The 16669-nt window shown below is 35.3% G+C and overlaps 1 protein-coding gene across 2 annotated transcripts in view; it reads right to left on the reverse strand.

Annotated features, from left to right (window-relative positions):
- Positions 1-16669, reverse strand: part of KIAA0825 (KIAA0825 ortholog) — a 385582-nt gene that overhangs the window by 160070 nt on the left and 208843 nt on the right. Inside the window, exon 21 of one of the 2 annotated variants that reach the window (XM_047877370.1) lies at positions 16515-16593. The exons of the other annotated variant lie outside the window; for it this stretch is intronic. Within the exon in view, the coding sequence (XP_047733326.1) occupies positions 16578-16593 (16 nt within the window). The 3' untranslated portion in view covers positions 16515-16577. Of the gene's footprint in view, positions 1-16514; positions 16594-16669 lie in introns of those variants that run through there. 2 annotated transcript variants of the gene reach the window in all.

Consider the following 16669-nt stretch of genomic DNA (forward strand, 5'->3'; position numbering starts at 1 on the left):
ACTACAAAAGACCGAAGTTAAACTAAGAAATAAATGGAAAAACTATGACAAACAGGTAATAATGAGAATTGAATGCATTTAAATATACAAGTAAGATTAAAATAACTATGAGAATTTTAATTAAGAAACAAAGTAGGGGTGCCTGGGTGGCTCAGTTTGTTAAGCCTCAATCTCTTGATTTTGACTTAGGTCATGCTCTCACAGTTCATGAGTTCAAGCCTTGCACGGGGCTCCATGCTGACAGCATGGAGTCTGCTTGGGATTCCCTCCCTCCCTCCCTCCTCCTCTCTCTCTCTCTCTCTCTCTCTCTCTCTCTGCCCCTCCCCTGCTCACGTGTGTGCACCCACACTCTTTCTCTCAAAATAAATAAACTTCAAAAAAAAAGAAACATAATGTAAATGTTAAAACCAACACAATTTATAAATAATATGAGCAAAACTTTCTCAGGTCAGAACATTAATTTTCTTATCTTCTATGTGAAGGTCAAAAGACATCCTTTAATTAATTAATATGATATTTAGAGTTATGACTATAAATAATAAAAGAACCAAAAGAAAATATTCAATTAAAATTAGGTGGTAAACAGTAGGAAGGTTAAAAAGGAAAAGCGGGAGGCAGTTGAAGATATTAATTTTATCTCTATCCATTGTGAGGAGTCAATAGGTAAGGCCAAAGAAATACGATTAAGTATATTATACAAAGTTATAGTTATACAGGGTAGTATATAAGAAGAACTAACATCAGAACACCAGTATTTGCTGGGGAAGTAGAGTGGCTGGAGGACATGGGAGGGGGCCTTACCCTTCATTATTTATCTAGTTGTGATTTTTTGATTTTCACACTACATCTATGGCTTCATGCATGCAAGATAAATACTTTTTGTTTGTTCAAACTATAAATCAAATTTGGAAAAACACCATCTTTATGATACTCTATTTTCCTTTTTTAAGCATGTTACATTTCTCAATTTATTCATTCTCTTTTTCAAATTTCAGGGCAATTTTACATTGTCTTTTTTTTGTTTTTAATTAATTATTTTTTTTTTTCTCTTAGAGAGAGAAAGCATGCAAAAGCAGGTGAGGGGCAGAGGCAGAGAAAGAGAGAGAATCTTAGGCAGGCTCCACACCCAGCGCCTAGTCCAAAATGGAGCTGGATCTCATGACTCTGAGATCACGACCTGAGCCAAAATCAAGAGTCAGATGCTTAACCAATTGAGCCACCCAGGTGCCCCTACATTTTCTTAATAGAGACTGCATTTTCTCATGGAACTTATTCTAAGGTGGACTATTTTAAGGTTTTTATTGCTACTAATACTGCTTTTTTTCCCCCCATATTTTAAGTCTATTGTCACTACATGGGACAACTATTGATTTTGTACATTTACTTTAAAACTGACTTTATAACTGATCTCTCATTAATTCTAAGTTTCTCAGGTTAATTTTTTTATAAAAAATATTACGTCAAAATAGCATCCATCCTGTTCTCATTTGAAAAGACAGTCTCTCATACTTTTGATTCTGACAATGATGATTATTGGGTTGAGATTAAGTTAAAGGAATGTCCCACTCAGTTTTCATCAACCAAGAATTTTCATCCGGAATTATATTGTATTTACTGAATGCTTTATCGTCACTTACTAAAATTATCACATGACCTTTTTTATTTAGCCTTGGCATGTTGTCATAATATTTGACCCACCTGGAATAAATCCAACTTCATTGTATTGCATTATACCCTGTGCTCCACTGATTTGTTCAAATTTTACTTAGTATATTGTCACTAACAGTTATCATTAATAGTTGCCCATAGTTTTCTGGAGGGCTATCTTCATTAGGGCTTAATTTAAAAGTTATACATGTTTAAAATTTTTTTAACGTTTATTTATTATATTATTGAGAGAGAGTGTGCGTGCACGTGTGCGCGCATGAGTGGGGGAGGGGCAGAGAGACAGGGAGACACAGAATCGGAAGCAGGCTCTAGGCTCCGAGCTGTTAGCACAGAGCCCCATGTTGGGCTCGAACCCACAAACCGGGAGACCATGACCTGAGCCAAAGTTGGACTCAACCAACTGAGCCACCCAGGCACCCCAAAAAGTTATACATGTTTAATAAAATAATTAGGTATGTTTCTTTTTCTTTTCTCAGAAAAGCTCAGAGAAAAACAATAATTTTTTCTTGACAGTTTAAGTCCAGTTGTATGATGAAAATTAAGATCTAATTGCTTAGATGATGTTGTTTTCAATTTGATGCATATTTTTGGTAAATCTTGGTGATTTGAATTTTTCCTTTTAGAAAAGTTCTGGTATATCAAAATATTCAAAATGGTTACAAAACCAGTGTAATTTCTAAGTTTTAAATCTCCATACCTTCTGTCATCTATAATTCTCTTCCATTTAGCAATTAGATTTAGTACTCATTGCTTCATTGTTATTAGTGTACTGACTTATTCATCTCTCTTTTTTTAAAGCTCTCATCAGAAACAACGAAACCAGAAGGAAGTGAACGACATCAAGTGCCAAAGGAAGGAAACTATCAACCAAGAATTCTAAATACACAAAATTGGGGCTCCTGGGTGGCGTAGTCGGTTAAGCGTCCAACTTCAGTCAGGTCACGATCTCGCGGTCCGTGAGTTCGAGCCCCGCGTCAGGCTCTGGGCTGATGGCTCAGAGCCTGGAGCCTGTTTCCGTTTCTGTGTCTCCCTCTCTCTCTGCCCCTCGCCTGTTCATGCTCTGTCTCTCTCTGTCCCAAAAATAAATAAACGTTGAAAAAAAAAATTAAAAAAAAAAATAAATAAATACACAAAATTATTCCTTCAAAAAGAAATATAAGATAAAGCTGTTTCCAGATAAACAAGGACATATAATTTGTTTCAAGCACACCTGCTTTACAGGAAATACTAAAGGAAGTGCCTGAAGTTGAAAGGGAATAATATTTGATAGTACCTCGAGTCCACAGGAGAAATAGAATACCATAAAAAGGTAAATACTTGAGGCAATAATTATAAGAGACTGCATAAATATTCTTCCTCCTTTCTCTCAAATGTTCTAAAACATTGCATAAAGAAATAATTAAAACCGTACTGTTGGGTTTAAAATATAAGTAGATTTAATATGTATGTCAATAAGAGCACAAAAGAGGAGGGCGGAAATGGACTGATATAGGAGCAAAGTCTCTGTGGTATAAATAACTAAATATAATAGTATTGAGTTAATAATAATAAATATAAATACTATAGTATAAATAACTAAAATTAAGTTATTACTAATCTTAAGTAAATTGTGAAAAATTGCATATTTATAATATCTACAGCAGGCACTAAGAAAATAGTTCAAGGGGGCGCCTGGGTGGCTCAGTTGGTTAAGTGTCTGACTCCTAGTTTCCACTTGGTTATGATCTCACAGTTTGTGAGTTCAAGCCCCACAACGGACTATGCACTGGCAGTGTGGAGTCTGCTTTGGATTCTCTCTCCCCACTCTCTCTCTCAAAAATAAATAAATAAACATTTAATAAAAGAAAATAGCTCAAATATAATAAAAGTTCAGTTGAGGGGTAAAATATTCTGGAATGAGACAAGTCTTGTTCTGCTACCAAATTGGACGACCATGATAAATAAGGTGCAATACATTTCCTTAATTTTATTAAGTTTATGGTTGGACACAGCAAAATTTTCTTTCCTTTCTGAAAATGCTTTATAATCTCTTTTTCCCACTTTGGATTCTGTGTATGTGCCTAATCCCTGCTACTGAAAAATATGATCCAGGTTTCCTTGATATTATTAAAAAAAAAAAAAAGTTTGGTTCAATTAACTCATAATACACATTCTTAGTCTATATGCCAATGGTAATTTTAGCTGAGTTATTTATACAAAATGATTAAATATAAATTTGGTCCACATATGGAAATTAATATGAACATGAATTATCAGTTAATATGAACAATCATATGTATTTCATATTTTTACAACTCATGGTACCTGAGTATACTTTCCTTATGTCAAATTTAGGTTCATGGCAACAGAAGACGTAAACCAATCTGAATGATTAAGTTTCTGAAACGAATGAAGTTCTGTTGCAACAAAATACGTGAATTACTCTGACATTCTCTTGAAAAATTCACCATGGATACATGTTATTGACCTTTAGCTACTCTAAACTGCACATGGAGCTATACTAGCCTGGGTTGGGGTAATGAATATAAACGTTAGTTAAGCTCCTTAATGGAATCAGGTTGTAGTGGGACAAAGTAAAATGGAGCAAAATTTTGTAGTTTGTGAATTCAAATTGTACAATTATTCAGCAGTGCATTATATGGCCTAAAATTGAGACAGGCTCAAGATGTGTGAATTAAATACAGGAAAGAACACAGTTTGCATAGATCTACGTATTTATTGTCCATTCCTTTCAACTCTTTCTAAGCATGAATTTACTGATAGATTTCTAATAATTTTAGTGTGATGTTCTTTCAAAGATGCCTCTTTGCGTTGGTGAGGGGATATCTGATAATGATAGCTTGAAAAAGTAAAAGTTTCAAACAAAAATCGCTATCTTCTTATAATAAAATAGAACATATTACTATAATCATTATAGAGAAATAATAAGTTCATAGAAATTATCTGGAAAACTGTTCTTGTTCTTAAATGGTGTCAACGTAGTTTCAAAATGTGTGAAGACGCTGCATGGTTCTTGACACCAAATGTCAAGTTCTGCTTAAAATTCCGATGTAAGAGCTTGCTACAATTCTCTATCTTATAAGTAGATGCCCAATGAAACCAGTACACACTCTGCTTTATATAGGTACAGAACATCTTTCAAAGCTTCTGCAAACTGGCTATTCTAGCATCATTACAACCACCACCTCCACTGTTGTCATCATTACATCATTATCATCATTGAATACATCTAGCTAATGTCAACAAATCTGAATCATGGGAGTGATTATTTGTCACAGATCTGAAAGGTCTAGGTACAGTGGAGAGCTAAGTCTGCAGAAATTAAGTAAAGAAAAAGCATGACTATTAATGGAAGAATGAAACTTAAGAAGCGCTATCTTTGTTCTTATCTTTTTCCAAATACTGTGTGAGGTAGAAAGACACTGATTAAGAGAGTGGAGAGAAGTCAGTGAAAAGTACATGTATTGCTTTTTCTTTTTAGTTTTCTTTTCTTTAAGTAAGCTCTATGCCTAACGTGGGGCTTGAACTCACAACCCTGAGAACAAGAGTCACATGCTCTATTGACTAAACCAGTCAGGTGCCCCACATGTATTAATTTTTCAATCTGCTACAAAAAAACATATTGATTTCTTTCTTTTTTAAAAAAGTTTTTTAACGTTTATTTATTTTTGAGAGACTGAGCGAGACAGAGTGTGAGCAGGGGAGGGACAGAGAGAGGGAGACACAGAATCTATAGCAGGCTCCAGGATCCAAACTATCAGCACAGAGCCCGACGCGGGGCTTGAACCCACAAACCATGAGATTGTGACCTAAGACAAAGTCAGGCCCTTAACCAACTGAGCCACCCAAGCACCCCAAAACAGACTGAACTCTTACGCTTATTTCCACTGCTACATAAAACCAAAATAATAGTTTTAATTATTTATTTTAATAATCTGAAATAATGAGATATTTGAGTAATCAGCAAAAATATGTTATACTGAGGGGAATAAAGACTTCCTTCATATCAGATGAAGAACAACCTGAGGGATGTGCATCAAGATGAATTAACTATTTTTAGTGATAGAGATACAGCTGGTAAGCAATTAAATATATTTGAGCAGTCAGGTGTGCCTTTTACTGTTAACGTTTTGTTAAATCAGTCAATGAAAATAAATTTGTAAGATTTGTAAGATTCCAACAGAAACACACACCTAGCCACATTTAAAAGCAGTTGTTATAGAATGAAAACAAGAATGTAACATACATGGATTTAGGGGGGTTAGTATTAAAATATCAGGTGAGAAGGTCGAAATTCAGGGGTTCAAATTTTAAGAAATTTTGTTTTTGGAAATCAGTGATGGAGAGGCTCAGGTCAGAACATTGAGAAATAAAAAAAATAAATAAAAATAAATGGAAACAGAAGATAGTTGTAGAAAAAATATAATCTCAGCATACTATATATATACTATATATAGTATAACATACTATATATAGTATATATATATATATATATATATAGTATATATAGCATACTATATATATACTATATAACTGGTAACAAGCTGAAGTTGTAAAAAATTATTTGTTCAAAAATGTATCCTGTTTCATAATTTATAGAACTTAGAAGGAGTCTCAGGTAAGTTACAACCTTTGGGATCAAGGAATGACAGAACAATCCATACAGTGACAATTTTAATTCAGTATATGATTAGAGACTGTAAAGAAGGTGGTAAGAAAAAGCTAAGAAAAGCTCTAATGATTAAAAAAAGAAGGAATTAAGATGTTGTTATTCTCAATGATATGATTATTTTAAAAGGACATCAAAAATTTCTGGCAACAATATTAGAATAGGTAAATTTAACAAAGTTACAGGCCTATCAACAAACTTTACCTTTCAATTTACCAATAAACAGAAAATAAAAACTTACATATAAGATTTACAAAAGCATTAAATGTCACAAAAACTGGGAAATAAATTCTAAAGCAAGATGAACAAGATAGCTATACAAGATATCTAACATGAAAATACGTTAAGAAAAATCTAAGACCCAAGGAAGGATATATGATGTTCATGGCTTGGAAGCCTTGATATTATAAAGATAACAATTACCTTCAAATTCATCTTTAGACATAATGCAAATTCAATCAAGATCTTAACACCTCCCATTTAAAGAGTATATTGAAAGCTAATCTTAAAACATTTTCATGATTTTGGGGTGGGAAAAGATTTCTCTAAAAGGGCAAAATAACATCCAGAAAGGGGAATTGTTTAATAAATCTTACTATATAAAAATTAGCTGCTATTGGGACACCTGGGTGGCTCAGTTGGTTGGGCGTCCGACTTCGGCTCAGGGCATGATCTCACGGCTTGTGAGTTCGAGCCCCGCATTGGGCTCTGTGCTGACAGCTCAGAGCCTGGAGTCTGCTTCAGATTCTGGATTCTGGGTCTCCCTCTCTCTGCTCCTCCCCTGCTCACACTCTGTCTCTCAAAAATGAATAAACTTTTAAAAAATTAAAAAAAAAAAAAACTGCTATTTAGAAAAAAAATAATTCGAAAAGTAAAAAAGCAAGCCAAGGAATTTAAGAAGATATTTGCAACAAAGGGTTTGTATCTCCCATCCATTCATACAATCCTCCACACATAAATTTATATTTTTTCATATTAAAACAATGCAGTAAATAAAACAATAAAAATAGGTATGAAGCTTAAAGGCATTTCACCAAAGATGCTATCCAAAAGCTTTATATGTAAAATTCACCGTCATTAGTATTCACATCTAACAGAATGGCTAAAATTACATTTGTATTGGTGAAAATATGATGAAATGAGAACTCATATACTTTTGGCAGGAATGTAAACTGGTACACAATTTTGGGCAATAGCTTGGTATAATCTAAAGTTGAACATAGGCATACTCTATGACCCAGCAATTCTACCTCTAGGCATATACACAGTATACTCCACACATACACCAAGATTTATGTAGGTGAACGTTTCCAGCCACATTATTCACGATAACTAAAAATTGGAAATAATCCAAATGTTCAACAGTGAAATGGAAAATTGGATACAGTCATACGCAATGATACACTATACAGAACAAAAAGGGAAAACTTCAGTTACACTCAACTACATGGATGAATCTCACAAATGTTATCTTAAGGAAAAGAATCTAGAATAATTAGAAAATATTATTTCATGTATGTAATCTTTTAAAAAGGAAATTTATTTAAAAAACATAAAATAACAAGTGTTGTGAAGGATATGGAGGAACTGGGACTTTTGTGCATTGCCATTGGAAAATGCTGCAGTGTGTGTGGAAAACAATATGGCACCAGTTCCTCAAAATATTCCATGATACAATGATTCTACTTCTGGCAAACTATCTGAAAGGATTAAAAGCAGGGAAAATTGTACACCCATGTTTATGGCAACATTTTTCACAATTGCCACAAAGTGGAAGAAACACAAGTGTTCAACAAAAGAAGAATACACAGGAGAGGAGTTGGGAAGATGGAAGAGTAGGAGGATTGTGAGCTCACCCAGTCCAACATTTACAAGCAGATATCATCCACATCCAAGTAAATAAAACAACAGTCCAAGATGGGTAGAACAAATTCCACAACTAAACACCCAGAAGAAGCTGCATCTGAAAGGCCAGAAGGATCAGAAAGGCAGAGGCAGGCTGCCTACAGAAGAAAGGCAGCTTGCACATATGGAGAGGGCAGACAAACAGGCCCTTGCAATAGGGAGCTCACATGGAGAAGACTCATCGCTATAACCTTTGGCATTGAAAACCAGAGGGGCTGAAATCCATGAGTTTGTATTACCAGTGGGATTTGAAGCCTGGAATTTTAAAAGTCAGCCGACTCAGAACTGGGCAAGCATGGAGAGCAGGGATAGCTGGGCCATTGCCCTTAAAGAGACAATGGCCTATGGGGATAGGCAATATAAAAACAGTAGTTTACAGAACACCACAGGCAAACAGGAGACAGATCTGGTCACACTGATTTCAGACTGTATTAGGTAGCTTCTTCCAAAATGAGGGAGCTGGCAGGTGCTGCTTTCCTTCCCAGCCCCCAACAATATAAACACAGGGCCATTTATAGGAGGTAGGGCCACAGCCACTTGCTACCTAACCTGCTAACAGTGCACCATGCCCACAAGTTCCCCTGATGACTCACCCACGCCAAGCCTGCTAGTCTTGACACTGGCCTCAGGGCAAATTTTGTTACAGCCATGTGCACCCCACCCAGCCACTGCATGTACATGTGCATAGCTGCTGGGGCACACAGCACCCATAGCACATAGCACACACACCCACCACATAGCTGCCACACAGCATCCAGCAGCCACATGTTCCCAGCCACTGTGGCATGTAGAGCACAGTCACACCTAGTCACTCTCCTGCACTATGCCCAGTCTGGTGCCCATCCCCACTGGCCAAGTGTGCAGCTACAGTGTTTCAGGGGATCTGGCATAGGACTAGTGGCCCAGCACAAATTTTACTAATAGGCCCATACTGCTCCCAAGTTCCCTGGTGGGCATGCCCCCTCAGAGGAAGCACCACTAACACCACGGAGAACAAGTACAGCCCACAAGCAAGGAGGCAGTGCAGACAACTACATTGAAAGGAAAAGTGACTCAGACAAAACAGCAGACTATAAGAAACACACAAAGGATACTTTCCTGAAGTGCCAGGTTCTGGTGAATAGGGAACACTACAGTGCACATCAGGACCTCTGCTTCATAAAGTCACTACTTTCAAGAGCAGAAGACATAGTTGACTTTCTTAACACAGAAAAACAAAGAGGGGCTGACAAATTGAGCAGACAGAAAATTTATCTGAAATGAAAAAACAGGAGAAGCCCATGGCCAGAGATCTACATGAAACAGATATAAGTAACAAGCCTGATAGAAAAGTTAAAGCAATGATCATAAGGATACCCACTGGATTTGAGAAAAGAGTGGATGACATGAGTGAGACCCTTAACACAGACATAAGGAATAACATATCAGAGATAAAGGACTCAATAAATGAAATGAGAAACATGTTTAATGGAATGAACAATAGGCTGGAAGAAGTAGAGAAAAATATTAATGACTTAGTGGAGAGAGTAATGGAAAGGAATCAAGGTGAACAAAAGAAAGAAAAAAAAAACCTATGTAACACAAGAATAGACTGAGGGAACTCAGTGACTCCATCAAACATAATAATATTCATATTGTAAGAGTCCCCGAAAAAGAGGAAAGGGGGGTAGAAAGTTTATTTGAACAAATAATAGTTGAAAATTTCCCTAATCTGGGGAAGGAAACAGATGCCCAGATCCAGAAGGCACAGAGGACTCCCATCAAAATCAACAAAAGCAGACCCACACAAAGACAGGTTGTAATTACACTGGCAAATATAGTGATAAAGTAAAAAAAATCTCAAAAGCAGCAAGACAAAAAACCACAGTAACTTACAAGGGAAAACTCCTAAGGCTAGCAGGAGATTTTTCAACAAAAACTTTACAAGGCAGAAGGCAGTGACCTGATCTATTCAACGTGCTGAATGAGAAAAATCTGTAGACAAGAATACTCTATCCAGCAAGGCTTTCGTTCAGAAAGAAGGAAAGATAAAGAATTTCCCAAACAAAAACTAACGGAGTTCATGATCACTAAACCAACCCTAAAGGAAACTTTAAAGGGGATTCTTTGAGTGAAAGGGAGAGACCAAAAGCGACAGTATAAAGGTAGGAAACACAAAAACCGTAAAAATGAATATTTCTATAAAAAATCAATCTAGGAACTCACAAAATAAAAGGCATTAAATGTAATAATATATACCTAAAACATGGGGAGGAGAGGAGAAAAGAATGGGTTCAAACTTGAATGACCATCAACTTAATAGAGACTGCTATACATGTAGAAGAGGTTATATACAAGCCTAATGGTAACCACATACCAAAATGCACTGATAAATATGCAAAGAATAAAGAGAAAGAAATCCAAATAGAGTAAAACCTTGGATTGCAAGTAACTCGCTCTGTGACTGTTCCACAAGATGAGCAAACATTTCTAATAAGTTTTAACTTGATAAAAGAGAGATGTCTTGCTATAGGAGTAGTACATGATGCCTAAAGTCACACGATCACAACTGAGCCAATGGTTCTCTCTCTCTCTCTCTCTCTCTCTGTCTTGCTTGCTCTCTCTCTCACTGCAGGACTGTGGGTGATCATCTCCCATGCTCAGATGCTCAGTCTCAGGCCATGGTGTTTGACAGAAATCAGTGATTTTTCAGAACGTTGGAAGGTACCCACAACTGGCACTAGTGTCTTGTTTGTCACTTCAGAGTGCCCGTGGACAGTCCTTTGCTTTTCCATACAAGAGTAAGCTTAGGGATGCTTTGCTTCATTCTAGGCCATTGGATAAGTTCCTTGTTAAAGTTGCATGAAAAGAAAAAGATGCCATTGAGCCAATAGATAGCAATGATTCCATTAGTGATAGTGAAAGTCATCCTACACAGTAACCCTCCTCTCTCTTGTCTCCCTCACACCAGCCACAAAGGTTTTCAAAGGTGAGTGCAGGTTCATTTGCTTTTCTTTATAGTTTGTATTTTCTTTAGTATTTTGTATTATATTACAGTATTGTAATCACTTTTATATGAATACTTTTGTGTTGTTGAACACATCATCTGAGTTTTCATTATTCCTTATGAGGAAATTCGCTTTGATATACAAATGCTTTGGATCACAAGCATGCTTCCAGAATGAAACTGTGCTTGCAAACCAAGGTGTTACTGTATATTTCTAAAGAAAATAAGAAAACCATGAAAGAGAAAAAAACAAGAATGGGTGAGAGAAAATCTTCAGAAACAACAATAAAACAAATAAAATGACAATAAATACCTATCTATCAATAATTACTTTGAATGTAAGTAAACTCAACATTCCAATCAAAAAACGTAAGGTGATAGAATGGATTAAAAAAATATGACCCATCTGTACACTGCCTACAAGAGACTCATTTTATACCTAAAGACAAGATCAGATGGAAACTGAGGGGATGGCGTTGATGATGGTGCAAGAGTGTGAATATACTTAATGCTACTTATCTGTACATTTAAAAGTGGCTAGGGGTGCCTGGGTAGTTGAGTCAGTTAACCCTTCTACTCTTGTTTTTGAGTCAGATCATGATTTTGAGCCTGTGTGGGGCTCGATGCTAACAGCACAGAGCTTGCTTGGGATTCTCTCTCTCCATCTATCTCTGTCCCTCCCCTGCTCTCTTTCTGTCTCAAAATAATAAATCAACATTAAAATAAATAAATAAATAAATTAATTAATTAATAAGGCTAAAATGGTAAATTTTATGTTATGTATATTTTACCACAGTTATAAGAAACATAAACCTGGATTATAGTGTTAGAAGTCAAGAGAATAGTTCATCTTAGGGGAGAAGGGAGAGGGTAGTGTCTGGCAGGGAGCATGGGAGATACTTCAAGGGTACTGGCAATGTTATATTCCTGGGTGCTGGTTATCAGTGGTGCTTAAGTGAATGTTTGCTTTACGGTGACTTACAGAGCCTCGCATTTAAGTTTTATGTCCTTTTCTGTTTGCTACACTTTCAGAATAAAATATTTAAAAATAACACATATATGACATGCATGTTCACAGACACAAAATATTCACATTCTATGTCTTTACAACTTGCATTTCACCAGCAGTAGGAGGTGAAGAGGATGTGGGCTCCTGAGCTAGCCACCAGCCTTGGCTTCAAATCCTAGCTTGCTCATATACACACTGTGACATTCAGCAAATTGTTACTTTCATTGAATCTATTTTCATATGTTTATAATTAAGAACCTGACAAGCGTTTTATAGAAAGTTTTTTGAGGATTAAAAGTTTATATGAAAATATACAGCAGGTTGCCAATCAAGGAACAAGTGCTTTAAATATTTCGAGGCTCTATTTTCTTCCCTTGAGAAGAATTTCTTCACATTTTAAATCCGCTATAATGGGATTGTCAAGAGTCTTTTTGTGTGGAAACCAGCTCCAAAGAGCACACTTAAAGTTGAAAACTGCCCCAAGTTGTTTGAGACAAGTTGTAGTTCACTCTGTCCTTTTAATTGACAAAATTAAAAAACATGCAGACTGAATTTTTAACTTTGCTGTGAGGGTTGTATTTTAAAAAGTGGACAGTCACGTCACGAAACAACAATTAGCCACATATTTTTAAAAAGTGATATATTAGAATAATAAACGTGAAAATTTACCGTTTAAGAATTGCTACTACTTAACATTTTTAAAGAATCCTTTTGTATTTAAATGACCGTGTGACAGTCTTTGATTTTCTCCCTACCATTCATGGAGGTTTAACTGTATATCGTACAAATGCTTCTAGTTTCATCCAAATCTACTGTTAAATTATCCATGTAATTATCCCAGTAGAAATCATTATATTTTTTCACTATTAATTTCATTAACACTTTACTGGTAGGAGTGTGGATGAATTTAAATGCAGTTCTGAGTTTTTATTATGACAAGGGAACATTTCTATATTATTGAAGGGGGATATATAATTTCTAAGTTAAAATAAAAATGGAAAAATATTAGCCACTAAAAATGTAGATAAAAAAAATAATCATGAGGCTTACTTCAAGACATACTTTTCAATGATCCCAGTGACCATAATCTTTTTATACATATTTCCATTAAAATGAAGTTAAGTCAGTTATATATCCCACCTATGATGACACTCTGATGTGACAGCTCTTCTAGTATTTGCCAGCAAGAGAACAGTTGCAAAAAGTTATGAAGTGACATACACAGAAAGCAAAATGGGGTGAGAAAATGGGGAAAATTCAAGATGATACTCAAAACAAATATTTTGAGGCTAACATGAGCATAGAATACTAAATGTAAATGGAAATTTCAAGCACATATATCTTTTAATTGAAAATTTAATCTTTATCATTGTATTATTATATACTACACAGAATATCACACAATATCACATAATATCATTTCCTATTCTCCACACTGATTCAATTAAATAAGGATTGCAGGTGAGACACAATTTTTAGTACTTCCATTAATTCTCATTCTTTCATTCTGTTACATTCCTATCAATCCTTCAAATATTTTCAAGTTAAAATAAGTGGTTACTGAGGGCTTCCTCTGTGAAAATATTTACCCCTAGAATAAATCAGCTTGGTGTCTCTTTAACCAAGAATTACCAAAAGAATCTTGGGTATATACAAATTGTAGAAATATAAAAGTTTGTTCAATTTCATTGTGGAAACTATGAAATTAACTACAAACTGGTAGTAACACAAATTAACTTCTTAATTTCTAGTTGTAAAAATTCACTCCTTGCTCCCCTGCCAAACTCCTTTAAAGTAGCTCTTTAGTATCAAGGTGCCTGGGTGGCTCAGTTGATTTAGTGTCCAACTCTTGGTTTCAGGTCAGGTCATGATCTCACAACTTGTGAGATGGAGCCCCTTGTCAGAGCCTGCTTGGGATTCTCTCTTTTCCTCTCTCTGCCCCTCCCCCACTCATGCTTGCTCTCTCCCTAAAAAAAAAAAAAAAAAAAAAAAAAAAAAGCCCTAAAAAAATAAAATTCAAGGGGCGCCTGGATGGCTCAGTTGGTTGAGTGTCCGACTTCGGCTCAGGTTATGATCTCGCAGTCTGTGACTTTGAACCCCACGTCGGGCTCTGTGCTGACAGCTCAGAGCCTGGAGCCTGCTTCAGATTCTGTGTCTCACTCTCTCTCTGCCCCTCCCCCGCTCATGCTCTGTCTCTCTCTCTCTCTGTCAAAAATAAACATTAAAAAAAATTTTTAATAAAATTTAAAAAGTAACTCTTTAGTATCAACTTAAGGTCAACACAGAATAGTAAACATAGTATTTTATTAGCAATGTTTTATATATAATCCACTACTATTTGGGCAGAACAGAGATTGACAAGGAATGTGAATTAGAGTATGACTCCCTAAGTATAAATTGTGACTTCTATCTCCTTCTTGACATTCCAGTCTATGTAGTGTAAATGTTCATATTTTTCCAAAGGACAAAGAAACAATTCAAAAGGTGAAAAATAAAATACTTCATTCAGCCTTTGTTTAATCAGAATTGGTGATGGAGGAAAGCATTTAATTCGGGTAAAAAACTTCATAAGGGACACTGTAAGAATTCTGCTATTTTAAAGAATATTTCCGCCGTTTTAAATTTTAAAACATTAAAAAAAAGATAAAACAAGGCCATGAAAGAACTTTAGAACTTCATAATTGAATTGCCTTACAGTGAATGAAAATACAGTTGATAAGTTTTTTATACACAAAGATATGTCTCACACTTTTTTGTAAATGCTGCTTTTTCCTACACTAGAATAAGATATCCAGACTTAGTACATAGATGTTTTGGCAGAGTATCATTGGCCTTTGTATATTTAATGTTCACTTAGCTATATTTAAAAGATCAAATGCCACCTTGAACAATATTATTGGGGTGTTTTAGTTCTATTTTCAAGTTAACATTCATTGTATTTAATACTGCTTATAACATCCAGAAAATTAAATAGAGTTTGGTTATGTTTTTTATATGAGAACTCTCATTTATAATAGTATTTAATAGGATGATATTTAAATGACAGGTAAAAACTGGTAAGAGCAAAGAACTACCTAATTTCCCTTAGCCTAATGCTTCTCCAGCTTTCATTAAGCATATGAATCACTTTAGTATCTTATAAGAATGCACAGTTTCATTCAGTGAGTCTTGGGTAGGACCCAAGGTTCTGTATTTTTAATGCTGCTGTTCATGGGACAAGCTTTGAGGGGCAAGTTTCTAGAGAACCCACACAACTTCTATTGACACCACACTTAATTCTATTTCCTCTGCTCAATGAGCACCAATGTACAATACAACACTTTCCAGTCGATAGAGTGAAATTGCACTGAAGAAAAAAGGAAATATGAATCTCCGAGTTACGGGTAAGTTCCATTTGTACAAAAAATAAAAAATACAAGTTACCGAAGGAGTTACAAAATAGATCTAGGAACATCAGACTTAAGGCCATCACATATATTTTACTGGAGTTCACTGAAATCCTCCCAAAATATAAACTATATATTCATTTTTAAAATTACTGTCATGTTGTTGTAAAACTCTTGACAAAATCACACATCAAACTTAAAGTTTAACTTGACTTCTTTTGTGATGTGCCAATTTTTAAGAAATAAACTAAAACAAAGTAAAAATTATGATTCCTTGGAGATCAAAAAAAGCAAAAATTTGAGCTGTTAACTTGGCGTAGAGAATTTCTTCTAGTTAACAAAACTACTCTCCATAGTCCTTCCATTAAAAAACATCTACAGACATCTCCTCATGAATGAAACCCTTCGGAGAGGCATAGCTCAAGCATATGCACATGCAACAAAGTGGATTTTCACTACTGATAAAGCTTTGACACAGGCAGATTCCATTCTGCGTCCTTTCATGTAGTGTAAGAATAGGCTTTTAAGATAAAGGAGAGGAAAGAAGCATTAAGAAAAATAAGAAATAAAGACACTGATACAAATTTTTAGCAAAGAAAAAATGCCAAATCTGATTTTTTTCAATAAATTTGAATTTTATTATATAAAATAAGCTTATAGAAGGTTTGGAGGAAATTTACCAGTTCAAAATCACATGTTAAAGACAAAAGAGTTGGAATTTTGCTCTGTTAAAATGTTTGTGGATGGGTCTAGTTTGACAATTTAGCCTGTCTGATGTGACTTTTACAGTCTGTTGGCAGTTTGTAGGCAAGCCATCACACCTGTGACTCTATAGTTGATTAATGAGTCTCTCAGCTCATTGCTACCATCTGAAGGAGGGCTATGGCCTTTCTGAGCTTCACTGGTTTATTCGCCTTAAACTGCAGTCCTGCTGGGGTATCTTCCATAAGAAAATCACACCTGGTTAAAGCTAATGAAAACCGCAATATGTCATTTTCTAGACAAGTCAAAAAGCATGTAAAACTAGACAAAAGATGTATTCAAGT

This window comes from Prionailurus viverrinus, chromosome A1, assembly GCF_022837055.1.
Source record: "Prionailurus viverrinus isolate Anna chromosome A1, UM_Priviv_1.0, whole genome shotgun sequence".
NCBI classification, from domain to species: Eukaryota; Metazoa; Chordata; class Mammalia; order Carnivora; family Felidae; genus Prionailurus; species Prionailurus viverrinus.